This window comes from Ictalurus furcatus, chromosome 1, assembly GCF_023375685.1.
Source record: "Ictalurus furcatus strain D&B chromosome 1, Billie_1.0, whole genome shotgun sequence".
NCBI lineage: Eukaryota > Metazoa > Chordata > Actinopteri > Siluriformes > Ictaluridae > Ictalurus > Ictalurus furcatus.
The window spans coordinates 26,451,666-26,465,909 of NC_071255.1; the positions used below are offsets into that span (position 1 = coordinate 26,451,666).

The window sequence follows — 14,244 nt, forward strand, 5'->3', positions numbered from 1 at the left end:
CTGAATACACTTAACACTAGTCTTTATAATGAATACAACATGTCTAATTTGAACCTGTGGCTTTAATGCGGCAAATTTGTGCTTTGTGTAGTTTCTTTCATGTGCGTTATATGCCTCAGCATAAGTTCAGCATGTAATGTTCTCTTCCTTGTATCTGATTGATTGTTCAACTTCATTTTGTTGACATTGTAAACTCTTGACTGGTTTAAATGATTTTGATTTTGCAGGAGAATGAAAAATTGTACCTGCAGATGAAGGCCCTCCAGGCACAAAGTAAACAAAATGAAGAGGCCATGTTTGTTGAGAATCAGAGACTGCTCTCTGAATTAGCTATCGCTATGTGAGTCATGCCACCAGGGCATTCTTTCTTTTAAAGTTATGTCCCATAACATCAGTCACAGGATGCAAGCCTACAGGTGAATTGTAGTCTGACTTTATTTGTGCGTGTTTTGAATTTAAATCTAGATTTCTGCAACATATGTGAAGGCAGTATTCGCATTAGGGTTAGGGTGAGAAATAGAAGTTTGTTTTTTTACAACAGTTGATCTTAGAGACTGAAGTATGTATAAGTTTTACACCTCTAGGGTGGCCAGTTTATGAGGGCATCTGAAATGTAGATCATGCCAGTACAGTTTTATTTGTAATATTTTATATGTAGTTTTAGTATTATATAGTAAGTGTGATACAGGACTCTGGAATACCATGCAGGTTCTAATTAATAAGAATTTATCTCATTATAATCTGCCTTAACATCTAATATTTAATATCTTATAGGGAACAGTTAAATAAGAGCAGTATGCCAAAGACAGTGAGAAATACAGGCACTGATGTCCATGGATGCAGTGTTACTGAACTATTGTTTGAGGTGCATGCTGCACAGGTAATTTGCTTAGATTTAATTGTTATGTTTAATAAATGGCTGGTTTTGTTTTAGAGCTTGTATTTCCTCATTTGTAAGTCGTTTTGGATAAAAGCATCTGCTAAGTGAATAAATGTAAATGTATAAATGTGGAGCTTGTGTGTGTGTGTGTGTGTGTGTGTGTGTGTGTGTACAGAGAAGGGAATCGCAGCTGCAGGAAGAAACCCGCAGGTTGAAGCAAGAGAAGCAGGCTCTGCAGGTGGACTTGCAGATGATGAAAAAAGAAAGGGATTTGGCAAAAGCACAAGTGATCTCTACCTCAGGTACATCAGGCTGGTGTGGGTGTTTCATGTTCAAGTGGTTTTATTGTCATTTCAACCATATACAGTTGGTACAGTACATAGTGAAACGAAACAACATTCCTCTAGGACCATGGCGCTACATAAAACAACACACTAACCACATGAGATGACACAGAATTAAATAAGATCTGCAAACATTCTACATGAAGTTAAAACTGCATGTTTATTTTTGGTGAATTATGTGGCATTTTCCAGTGTGAGCCTATGGTTGTGTGTTTTAGGTGATAAAGGGTTTGAGTTGAAGCTGCTGGAGGAAAGACATAAGGAGGAGGTGGCTGCACTGAAGAAGAGACTGCAGTGGTATGCTGAGAATCAGGAGCTGCTGGACAAAGATGCAGCCAGACTTCGATCAGCCAATGCAGAGACACAGAGACTAACTGAGCAGGTGAGATGGTAATCTTGATATAATTGTGTTGACCTTCTCCCAGTCATCTGAGGGAATTCATTAGTTTACCTGGTATGTAAACAGCTCTTGATGATTCACACCTTCTTTAATCTTGTTGAGATCACATGACCCTGTGACCCTTTGCTAAATCCCTCCCCTAAGCAGCAGTTGACCAATGGTAGTTGGACTAAATTACATCCTTAATTGCTTCTAATCAAATGCTCATCTACATCATGTAGCTGTAACAATCTTGCTCTTTTATTTCCATGCCATCCATATAGATAATTAGTTAATGAGGCCGCTAATGATACTCGACCCCATAGGCCATAGATCCTTACCCTTTATACCAGGGATGTTAAAGTCCAATTCTGCCTGAACCACATTAGCAGTTTTGTGAGTCTTTTGAAGGACCATAATTGAAGTCTATTAATTTTTAGCATATTAAATGTTTTCTGGATTATCAGCAATCACTGATACTCACCGCAGTGTGTTGAGTGAAGAACAAAATGTGGTTCCTCCAGGACACAGTGCAACATTCACATAGGGCATCAAGCAACAATAGACAGCAAAACAAACAGACAGGGGTGTCTAATATTGTCCTGATACTGTTTGCCTTATTAGTGCATGTTTCCATGTGAATATCCTCGATGGTCATGAAGCTTGACCCCTTGATTGACTCTGTTGTCAAAATATCAAAAACATATACACACCACTCTTAAAATAGCATGTCGGACCTTTTTTCCCTTTAATACCAATATAGCAACCAACAACATTCAAGTGGAAACAAATATGTGTATGTATGGTGCCCAATACTGATTTTTATTTTATGACTTCTACATTATCGGGTCAGTACAAAAACATTTTAGATTCCCAAACATCAGTTTTCCAGCACAACATTAAACGTCACAGAAAAATGTTTGTATGTCAGTAAAGAAACCAACATATTAAGTGGTAAGAGACACTTTTCAGACAAAAACCATAATAATGGCTGCTGGATTTTGCTGCAAAAATAAGCACGTGCAACAGTCAAAGTCTCCAGAAGAACCGTGGCTGGTTCTGCAAGATGCTCATCAACAAAGCAACATTGTAGAACTAACCCATGGTTTGACAAAAATTGCAAAAAAAGCTATTGAATATAGGAAAAAGAGAGAAAGGACTTTTAATAAACATCCCACAAAGGAAAATCTAATCAGATTGAAAATCAGCAGAGGAAAAGTACAAAAAATTATTATTGAAGCAGAGAGACAGAGCTGGGAAAGATGTGTTTCAAGTCTAAGCTCACAGACACCAACAAAGAAAATATGGGACATGATCCAAAGGTGAAGGGCAAGGAAGGCAGAACCCAAATACAACACATCAAGAATCAAAGGCTCTCTGCTAAGTAGCAGAGACATTTGAGAGAAATTCTTCAGTGGAGAACTGCTGCCCTGAGTTCCAAATGATATGGGCACAACAGGAACAAATCCTTCTTAACTTCCTTACAGATAACATTGAACCATATAACCAGCCTTTTACAATGGAGGAACTCTTAAAAGCCATAAACTGCCCTAATGATACTGCTGTTGGACTGCACAAAATTAATTGCTAGTTTTTAAAACACTTACCAAAAGGATGTTATCGATCCTCTTGGACAGCATCAACACCATTTGGAAGTCAGGAGACATACCATCCTACTGGAAAGAGGCAATAATCATACCTATACCCAAACCAGGCAAAGATCTGGTCTACAGACCCAAAGAATTATCGCCCTATATCTCTGACTAGCTGCCTCTGTAAATCCATGGGGAAAAAATGGTAAATAATCATCTTGTGTGGATAGTGGAGACCGACCATAGGATCAGCAACTACCAATGTGGTTTCAGATGAGGAAAAAGCACCTTGAGCCACCTTATAAGACTGGAAACATTTATACTGAATGGTTTTATCAAAAAAAGAGCACACCGTAGCCGTTTGCTTTGACTTGAAAAGGGTTATGATGCAACCTGGAGATACGGCATCTTAAAAGATTTGCATGAAATGAAAAAATGCATAAGAAGACGGTGACCCACCCAAATGAATATAAACAACAATTCTTAGACATAAGATGCCATTTCCCACTTCATAAACCCGTATATACAGACAAATCTAAGAGGGACAATAGTGTGTCTGCAGCAGTAGCATTTGGACAAACTCGGTGTTTGTATTCCTAGACAAAGCTTAATTTTCACAGCTGAGGCCCGTGCTTTGCTCCTAGCCCTAGAGCAAATAGAGAGGCACTTTTTATTCTGTACATACTCAAAATCTTCCCTCCAAGCACTCGAATCCTTAAAGACTGAACATCCCATAATTGCCAGCATAAATTGCTAGCTAAAGTGGATTCTTTACAGAGACAAAATTTCAACGTTCTTTTTTGCTGGATACCAGGCCATATGAGGCTGTCTGGCAACAAATAAGCAGACATTGCTGCTAAGGAAGCCCTCAAAATGAGAATTACAGATTGTCAAATTCCACCATCAGACCTTAAACCAATAATAAACTCATACATCTCAAGAAAGAGGCAAATGGAATGGGACCAGTGCATTCATAACAAACTAAACAAAATCAACCCTGTTATAAATGAAAGACAATTTCTTAATTTCCCCTTTGAATCCAGAAATGATCAGACCTCCTATAGATGCTGTTGTTAACACTGCTGAAATGGTGTAAGATTTTATTATTGTAATGCTGTAAGAATTACTGGAATGCCCTGCTTTACCCACCTTGATCTGGCCATGAAAATAGCCACTGATGCTGGCATGGCATTAAAAGAATGATAAATAAACTTAAATGGAGAGACATTTTATTTCATTATTTTTGAAGCTATCTTTGCTGTACAGCATTTCTTTGTATGTGCCTAAGACTTTTGCAAAGCACTGTAGGTGTGCAACAATTATTGGCACCCTTTCAGTCAATACTTTGTGCTACCTCCCTTTGCCAAGATGACAGCTCTGAGCCTTCTCCTATAATGCCTGATGAGGTTGGAGAATACATGGCAAGGAATCTGAGACCATTCCTCCATACAGAATCTGTCCAGATCCTTCACATTTCGAGTTCCACGCTGGTGGACTCTCCTCTTCAGTTCACCCCACATGTTTTCTATGGGTTTCAAGGCAGGGGACTGGGATGGCCAAGGCAGGGGACTGGGATGGCCATGGCAGGACCTTGAGTTTGTGGTCAGTAAAGCATTTTTGTGTTGATTTTGATGCATGTTTTGGATCATTGTCCTGCTGGAAGATCCAACCATGCCCCATTTTAAGCTTTCTGGCAGAGGCATTCAGGTTTTCATAATATATCTGTTGATATTTGATAGAGTCCATGATGCCATTTATCCTAACAAAATGTCCAAGTCCTCTGGCAGAAAAACAGCCCCAAAACATTAAAGAGCCACCACCATATTTAACCGTGGGTATGCGGTACTTTTCCATATGGCTACCTCTCTGTGTGTGCCAAATACCTCTGGTATTTATTGCCAAAAAGCTCTATTTTGGTTTCATCTGACCATAGAACCCGATCCCATTTGAAGTTCCCATAGTGTCTGGCAAACTGAAGACGCTTGAGTTTGTTTTTGGATGAGAGTAGAGGCTTTTTTCTTGAAACCCTTCCAAACAACTTGTGGTGATGTAGGTGACTTTGGATTGTAGTTTTGGAGATTTTCTGACCTCAAACACACCTAACTTCTGCAATTCTCCAGCTGTAATCCTTGGAGATTTTTTGGCCACTCGAACCATCCTCTTCATAGTGCGTTGAGACAATATAGACATGCATCCAATTCTAGGTTGATTCATAACATTTCCAGTTGTCTGGAACTTCTTAATTATTGCCTTGGTGGTGGAAACAAGGTTATTATAGTTTTGCATTTTTCATTAGTTTTTATTTTGTTTTGACTTTGTTTTCATATTTAGTTTAGTTTTAATTAGTTTTTAAAGTGGGTTTGCTAGTTTAGTTTAGTTTCTATTTTTTTGAAAATGCTTAGTTTTTATTAGTTTTAGTGTTAGTTTTAGTCTTTTTGTAATATGGGTTATTTGTCAAGGCCAAAAAACGTATTGTGTAATAAAAACTCAACAAAAACATCATACAATTTTAGAATTGTATATCATTGTATATATGAATTGTATTCACCTATAACACCAGTACATAAAATGTACATATCTGACTCACGGCTCTGCTCTCGCTTTTAATCCCTGAGCAGCCGCACAGCCTTGATGATGTTGGAGCCGTTATCTGTCACAATGAGCAGCACCTTGTCTTCTCCTATACTCCATGCATCTAATGTCTGATCAATGGACTCCCCTGTGTGTGTGTGTGTGCTCCAATTGGTGCAGGTTAAGCAGAGCATTGTGAACCTGGCATCCGGACGGATGATAAAAAACAAGCTGACACACCCATGAAAGATGCTGTTAATCCTCTATTGCTCCACCCATCTACACATAGGGTCAGCTTCCTTGCATCCTTAATGATCTCTTTTAATTTTTGCTTTGCCGTATCCATCTTAGCCCCAATAAGGCTGTTGACTGCTGTAGTGTTCTCTGTCCTACAGTAGTCTCCATCGTGCTGCCTAGCCCTGTACCGGGGTTAGCTTCTGTTTCGGGGGAGGGGGGCTTGGCATTCTCCTTTACCTTATTAAGGTAAGCTAGGTTAGCCTCCTTGTGCGCGCTTCCCAAATGTACTTTCAAATTCATGAGATTTTTCCCTTTAATAAATTGTCCACATATTTCACCACCTTCCACTGCAAGGCACTTGCTTTTATCTGACACACAGTCATATTCAAAGTAATCCCAAATAGGACTCCGCCGCTTTCTTCCGACTGTCGGTACCGCCATGATGACAGGCGAGGAGCATGGACTATGCTGTGTTCAATTTGACATGGAATGTTGTAATTTCTTGGTTCCCAGTCGGAAATGTCCTCTCTGAAAGATATTTGCTCTATGAAAGACATTGACAAAGAGGAAAACTGAAAATTTGCCTCGTTTTTATTTCGATTTCAGTTAACGACAATGTTTTTTCACAACTAGTTTTCGTTATTTTGTTCGTTTTCGTTTACGATTATAACCTTGGGTGGAAATGGGCATTTTCAATGCTTTTGTTATATTCTTATAGCTACTTCCCATTTTGTGAAGCTAAACGACCTTTTGCCACCCATCACCGCTATATTCCTTGGTCTAACCCATTGTTATGGATGACTAAGGCAATTTGGCCTATGTGTTAAGTCATATTTGTAACCCTCATGGTTGAACAATTTCCATGGTTGTCATGGTCTTTCATGTTAAATTTCATCTGCATATTACAAAAATAAAAACATATTTTTACTTAAAATATTAACAATAGGCAAAATAAATTTAGGAAGTCTAATGTTTTCAAATGGAGACCATAAATGACAGGGAAGTCTGTCAACTTTGCATAAATGTAATCCTTCATTTTAAACTACAGTTTTAAAAGGTTTGTGCTGCTTAGACTAAAGAGTGAAGACACCTATTTCGCTAGAATAAGTAAACATTGTCATGGAAAGTGACAAACAAAACAGCGTATATATCGTTGCAATTACCGTGTCCATCTCAACTGGTATATTATCAGAATTTATTATTAATGTTTTTGTCACTGTAGATTATGAAATACCTACTGACAGAGCGCTTTTTATCTGTGTTTACGCAGAACTAAACTCAGACTGCGATCACTTGCGGAGATAAATAATTTGCACAGACCTGTAATTATTTAGATGCTTATTAGCGGAATTAAAGGTTATATTTACAATGTTAATAGAATCTAGTGAGTTTTAAACAAGTGGATCTTGTTAAAAGAGACAGAATTAAATCCAGCATGCACTCATCCAAGGCTGTTTTATTTAATTCATGTAAAGTTACGTCTTTGGGGCATGACATGACAGATTACGTGACTCCGTGAGTTCATCTCTTTTTCTTAGTGCCAAGCTGCTTAAACTACATATCAAGCATTTTATGTAACATATCTCATTTGTGCATTAATGGCTGTTATGTTAAATAAAGTTTATTAATTAAAGCAAAGCAAGTATACTTTACCTGTGCACAATGTCTCCCCTCAGCTGCAATGATGATCCTGTGCGCAATTCTCAAAACGCTCACAAGATGTCGCCATTTATCGGTGAAACTGATTTATTTAAAAAAAAAAAAGCAATATCTGATTATGGAAAAATGCTTAAATATCAGCAAAAATATCGGTAAAACAGATTATCAGTCGATCTCTAGCCAAGATCTAAAGAATTCTGTAAGGAATTCAGAAAAAAAGGTTGTGGATGCCTTGAAGTCTGGCAGGGGATTAAAAAAGATCTCCAAATTATTTTTAAATACATTATACCATTGTAAGGAAATAGTGCAGATTTCAAACGACTGCCAATTTGTCTAGGACTGGCCATCCCAGCCCAAGAGCAGACCATCTGATCCGCAACAAAGTCTCCAAGAACCCCAAAATTTCATCACAGGATCTGCTAGTAAGTCATGCAACTGTTGGTGTCTAAGTGCATGCTTCTACAATCAGAAAGAGATTGCACAAATTTGCATGGGAGGTGTGCCAGGAAAAAGTCTTTGCTATCTATAAAAACATTAAAGCAAGACTACAGTTTGCTAATGAGCATATAGGCAAACACCAGACCTTTTGGAATAGTGTGCTTTGGACTGATGAATCAGAGATAGAGTTGTTTGGCCACAGTAACAGCAGACATGTTTGGCGCAGCCCAAAGTCAGCTTTTCAGGTGAAGCACTTCATGCTAACTGTGAAGCACGTTGGTGGAAATGTTATGGTTTGGGGTTGCTTCGCTGCCTCAGGGACTGGACAGCTTGTATTCATTGATTCAGCTATGAATTGTGCATCATACCAAAGAGTCCTTGAAGATAATGGGAGGCCATCTGTCCAAAAGTTGAAGTTGAACCGAAAGTGGACCTTTCAACAGGATATATTATATTATATTATATTATATTATCATACACATATTTTCATGTGTTAATATGTAGGTTAACACCAGAAGTAGATGTATTACTTAATATTATACTCTATATTACATACAACCTCCTTTCCATTTTTGTACAAATAAAAGGTAGGAGACAATGTGGTTCTTTCACTGGCATCCTTTGTATGTAGGGTGCACTACCAAAATGATTACAAATTATTAAATTCCACAGTGGCACCTTGTTACCAGCAAAACACAAAAGGATTTTTGTGTAATATTTCCTCACTGTCAGGTTGTGGTTGTGTCCGTGTGATCATTATGTCCACCATGCTGTTGAGTCATTGAAGTGCATGCATTGTGTACGTTTCTTTAAGGTGGAGAGGCTGAAGATGGAGGTAGCTAAGCAAGCTAACCAGCAGCAGAAGAAAGTGAAGGAGAGGGCTGCGGAGGCCAAGAGAATTCAGGATCTTGAACGACAGGTACACACACACTCAGCAGAGGTGTACCTTGTGTCCTCTTATTTCCTCTCCCCTGTGGGTCAGCTGTCTCGCTCTGCAGAGTCTGTTTATTCAGGACATGTCACACATGGCTTGTTTTTCTAAGCACTGCAAGAATTGAGCTGTAGTTTTCACTACCTTCAAGCCACTTCAGTCTAACCAGGAATTAGACTCTGGCTTGTGTTCACACTTTTATAATTACACGTTAAATAATTACCCTTGAATTTCACCCTGAAAATAGATGTGTATAAAACGTAGCTTATTATTTACTTTTTGTGCCATAAAGACTACAGCACAATTAGTTTTAAATATTTTGCTATACATGCCATACTTGTTTGCATGTTTTGTGATCAAAGTTATTTTATGTGGTACAAATTCAATTTTAATATACACCTGTGTATGTAAGAATCCCTGTAACAAGAAGAGAGATCATTCACAGTGCTTATATCTTCAAATATGTCTGTCAGGTGAAAGAAATGGAGGAGATTCTGCGCCGTAGGCACCCAAACTCTCTGCCGGCACTGATGTTTGCTGCAGCAGCTGCAGGTGGAGAAAGGGGAGGAGAAAGTCATCCATGTGCAGCTCTTCAGCCATCGCATTCTGCTGCCCTGCTGGAAAGGCGCATCCACAGGCTGGAGGCTGAGCTTGAGGGCCGTGATGAGGAAGCCAAACGCTCACTCAGAGCCATGGAACAGCATTTCCACAGGATCAAGGTGGGAATAACTGAGTAGACAGCTGCTTTAATTTTATAATTAAATATAAAAACCAATTTTGTCTGTCCTAAAATCAATTTTTACTTTTCTCAATAGTTCTAAATAGGTAGTTATTTTACTGTTTTTCTGTGGCTGAGTCTCAAATCATAAAATTCCTTCTGGGTATGGATGGATGAAGTTAAGTGGCTAAAAGCACAAAAAAAAAGAAAATTTGTACAGTGTAAGAGGTACAAGTTATTGTTCTGTAAGGGAATCGGCAGCATGATAAATCACATACTCCTAAAACACAAGCATGCCGAGAAGCTTATATCAGCAGGTCATGTACACATGACTAGTAAGTCTTTTACACGTTGTTACACATTTAAAACTGTTCTTTTCAGTTGCAAAATTGAGGCTATTCACTTTTATATCTACAAGAGCTCAGGAACACTCAGACTACACATGAACATGATCTGTCTGCCAAAAAGGCCATTTCACTTAAAATGGGAAAGGATGTAACCTAAGGAAGTCAAATCTGGAATGAGCATGCCAGAATCTACAGTGACAAGGGAAAACTTGCTAGGTCCATATGAGGAACTCATACTCTTCTGTGTGACAGAAGAGTAAAACCACTCTCACCAGAGAGTGGTTTTATAAATGATGTGCCAGATTATATTAAGAGTGTACACACCATGAGAACTTTATTAGGAACATCTTTACACCTGTTCATTCATACAGTTATCTAATCAGCCAATTGTGCGTCAGCAGTGCGATGCATAAAATTATGCGGATATGGGCCAGCAGCTCCGGTTAATGTTCACATCAACCATCAGAATGGGGGAAAAAATTATCAAGGCATGATTGTTTGGTTTGGGTATTTCTTTAACTGCTGATCTACTGAGATTTTCACTCCTAACAATCTCTTAAAGTTTACTCTGAATGGTTCAATAAAGAAAAAACATCCAGTGAGCAGCAGTTCTGTGGACAGAAACAAGTAGAGGTCTACAGAGAATGGTCCAGACTGGTTCGAGCTGACAGAAAGGCTACGGCAACTCACATAACCATTCTGTACAGTTGTAGTGAGCAGAAAAACATCTTAGAATGCACAACACATTGAACCTTGAGGTGGATGGGCTACGACAGCACAAGACCACGTCGGGCTCCAAGTCTGTCAGCTTAGAACAGAAAGCTGAGGCTGCAGTGGGCACAGACAAACCAAAACTAGACAAGTGAAGACTGGAAAAATGTAGCCTGCTCTGATGAATCTCAATTTCTGCTGAGACACACAAATGGTAGGATCAGAATTTTGCACCAACAGCATGAATCCATGGACCCAACCTGCCTTGTGTCTAGGCTGGAGGAATTGGTGTAATGGTGTGGGGAATGTTTTCTTGGTATACTTTGGGCCTGTTAATACCAATCAATAATTGCTTGAATGCCACAGCCTATTTGAGTGTTGTTGCTGACCATGTGCATCCTTTCATGGCCACAATTTACCATCTTCTAATGGCTACTTCCAGCACCATGCACTATGTCACAAAGCAAAAGTCCTCTCAAACTGGTTTCATGAGCATAAGTAGTTCAGTGTTCTTCAGTGGCCTTCTCAGTCACCGGATCTGAATCCACAAGAACAGCTTAGGGATGTGGTAGAATGGGAGATCCACAGCATAAAAGTGCACCTGAAAAATCTGCAGGAAATGCACAATGCAATCATGTCAACATGAACCAGAATCTAAAAGTAATGTTCCCAACAAAGAATTGAGGCTGTTTTGAGAGCAAAGGGAGGCCTTACCCAATATTAGTATAGTGTTCCTAATAAAGTGTTGAGTGACTGCAATCTTTACAGTGTATCATGAGTATTGTATTTCATTGTGTTTTGAGTTAAAACCCAAACAGATGAATAAACTGTAGATGCACAGAACATGCATATGCTGCTAAAGGCCCCTCTAATTATCCAACAGTTTTAAACACTGTTGCGGCTTCCTTTAACAAGCTTTAATTGGATTTAAAATGCAGACATGCAAATTGCTAAGAAAAATTCAAAAGCAATGTTTATATAGTACAGCATGTAGGGTTTACAGAACCATTGTTATGTGCAACACAGAGGTCTAAAGAACAGAACCTTAATGACAGAAAACAAGAATAAATTCAACCTTTCTGGTCCTGCTATATTATCTTTAGCTTTGTATGAGTGAAATGTATACTGAACCTTTCATGCCAGATGTTGGAGAAAAACAGCCTGCCTATGTGGTTTACTCTAGGAGTTATGATTCAGACCATGGTAACACTTTACAGAAGCAGTTGCCATAGAAACAAATATTCTGAAGAGCACTTTCTTAAAGTATCGCACTTCTCCATAAACATTAATTTTAACAATATGGACTGTATAGACACTATAGACTGTATACTCACAGATAAAATGGACCAGTTTATAAAGTCACTTTAATTAAAATGCTAGGGTGTAAGTCAGAATTTTGCTCTGGAGAGGCATAGCTCAAATGCTCTTGTTATTTTGAGTAATTTTTGATGGCCAAATAAAAAATTGGCAATATAGATTTTTATTAACCAATATTGTGAACAATAGAATGCATAGACAATGCAAGCCATCATAGTATCTATTTGATAAATATATAGGATGCCCGTTCTCACCTTCAAAATTATAGACAAAATTATATTTTCCACTTGCAATTCAATTTAACCCCAAATTTAAGGTCCGTCTAGTGCATCGCGGGACACCATCTGAACACATTCATTCACACCTAGGGATAATTTAGAGTTGCCAGTCCACATCCTGGCATGTATATGATGGTAGGAAACCAGAGAACCTGGAGGAAACCCATGCAGTGGAAGAACATGTGAAACTCTACAGACAGTAGCCTGAGCATTACTATAGATATTATTGCTTCTCTGTCCATGACACAGGACCACATATCCATTTATTTTATTTTATCTTGAGCTAAATGGAGCCAGCATAATGAGATGGAATAAAACATGGGCAAAAGTAGGGTATAGAGGAAAAAAATTATTTGCATTAGTTTGTAACACAACCATGATTCCATGACAACACTGTAGTCATGTGAAATCTGTGTTCAGTGCACAGCATTGTATTTATATGTATACAGCAACAGTAAGGAACATTTCAGGTAGAAATTCAATTACTCAGATGATCAATTATCCTTATTTTCACTTGCACACAGCCCAATAGAACACTGCTAAAAGTAATGTAAAACACACTACTCATAGACCTGCAATATGGTGTGTGTGTGTGTTTTGTTTTGTTTTGAACTCCTATGAGGGCAGGACAATGTCAGTTGCTTATACAGCTTTTATAAATCTTCTACAGCTTTCCTTCAGAGTTAAGGACTCCTCCAACCTGAGAGGAAAACTTGTACATAGCTTTGCATGGTCATTGAGCCTAAGCAGTTATATGCCCCTAAGGGGTTGAAATGAGAAGCATCCAGTCTTTTACTTTGGCTCCTGTTTCCCTATGTCCAGAGCCTGGCTAACGGCAAACATGTTGCCTCTTATTGCATGGGGTGTGTTTTTTGTAAGTGTGCTGTCTGTCCTCATGCGTAGCTATTCCTACCCATCTTAACAGTAATGATAGTTCCTCACTGTAGTGATTTTCCACAGGAACTGTGCAGTAAGCACTTGGAGAACCATTTGCAGAAATGACTTCCCAACAGAGGAACAATAGCAGCACATCAGGCTCACAGTGCTTCACCAACTCTGCCTTGCATATATTGTATAATGATCAAAGGCAAAAAAGGTATTATATAAGGACTAGGTTAGGTGATTCAAAGCAGACAGGGGTGTAAAGTGCTCTTCCACCAAAGAGTGAAGTGTTGAAAAATGTCTATTGGTAGTTTTTTAACTAGTTTGACAAAGGGGTAGGGCTGTGATGGTGGCCATGGTAACCGCCACCATAGTGGTAGTTTGCCACCGTGGTGGCGGAGTGCCACATGCTGTGGTGTTACATCACACACCACGTTCCTGCTTGAAGTGGGCACTATGACAAGTACAAAGTACAACGTTTTGTATACAAGTGTAATAATAATAACAGTTGCAATGTTGATTTGAATTTATAGCCTACCATATAGCAGGAGATTTTATGTTAATACACAAATTATACACGTAATCAAATGCCTTATATGGTGTTGTCTGTTAGTTTGGCATGGATTTGTTTGAGCGTGGCAAAATCCGTTCTGCGATTTCACTTTGGGTTCTGCCACTTCGATGGATCTTGTTGGGAAACCAAATGTTACATTGGCGATCTGGGAACATTTTGGATTTTGAGAGAACGAGAGAGGTGAACCAATAAATTTGGATGAAGCCATTTGTCGGCTTTGTGGGGGGAAAAATTTGTGTTAAAGGGGCAAACACTAGTTTACAAATCTCAGGAGCCATCTCCAGGCATGAGACCCAGCCGCTTTTATTTTATTTTAGATTTAGATTTTTAACATATTATATAGGTCACCGTCCTATTGGTATTTCTTTCAAAGTTTTATATAGGCT

General features: G+C 38.7%; 1 protein-coding gene and 2 long non-coding RNA genes across 5 annotated transcripts in view; 1 reads left to right on the forward strand and 2 right to left on the reverse strand.

The window, feature by feature from the left end:
* Positions 1-14,244, forward strand: part of cep162 (centrosomal protein 162) — a 38,413-nt gene that overhangs the window by 18,649 nt on the left and 5,520 nt on the right. For both annotated transcript variants that reach the window (XM_053634522.1, XM_053634512.1), the window contains exons 17-22: positions 228-340; positions 775-880; positions 1,056-1,182; positions 1,443-1,606; positions 8,915-9,019; positions 9,505-9,750. In XM_053634522.1, the coding sequence (XP_053490497.1) occupies positions 228-340; positions 775-880; positions 1,056-1,182; positions 1,443-1,606; positions 8,915-9,019; positions 9,505-9,750 (861 nt within the window). The remainder of the gene's footprint in view (positions 1-227; positions 341-774; positions 881-1,055; positions 1,183-1,442; positions 1,607-8,914; positions 9,020-9,504; positions 9,751-14,244) is intronic.
* Positions 8,183-9,548, reverse strand: LOC128613617 (uncharacterized). 2 transcript variants are annotated; one of them, XR_008386911.1, is made up of 4 exons: positions 9,431-9,548; positions 8,779-9,101; positions 8,469-8,533; positions 8,183-8,364 (listed from the first exon to the last, which is right to left on the reverse strand). It is a non-coding gene; the product is annotated as an uncharacterized LOC128613617 (long non-coding RNA). The 2 variants fall into 2 exon arrangements; XR_008386910.1 differs by having other exon boundaries at positions 8,469-9,101.
* LOC128613612 (uncharacterized) lies at positions 10,412-12,163 on the reverse strand. Its single transcript, XR_008386909.1, has 2 exons — positions 11,939-12,163; positions 10,412-11,417 (listed from the first exon to the last, which is right to left on the reverse strand). It is a non-coding gene; the product is annotated as an uncharacterized LOC128613612 (long non-coding RNA).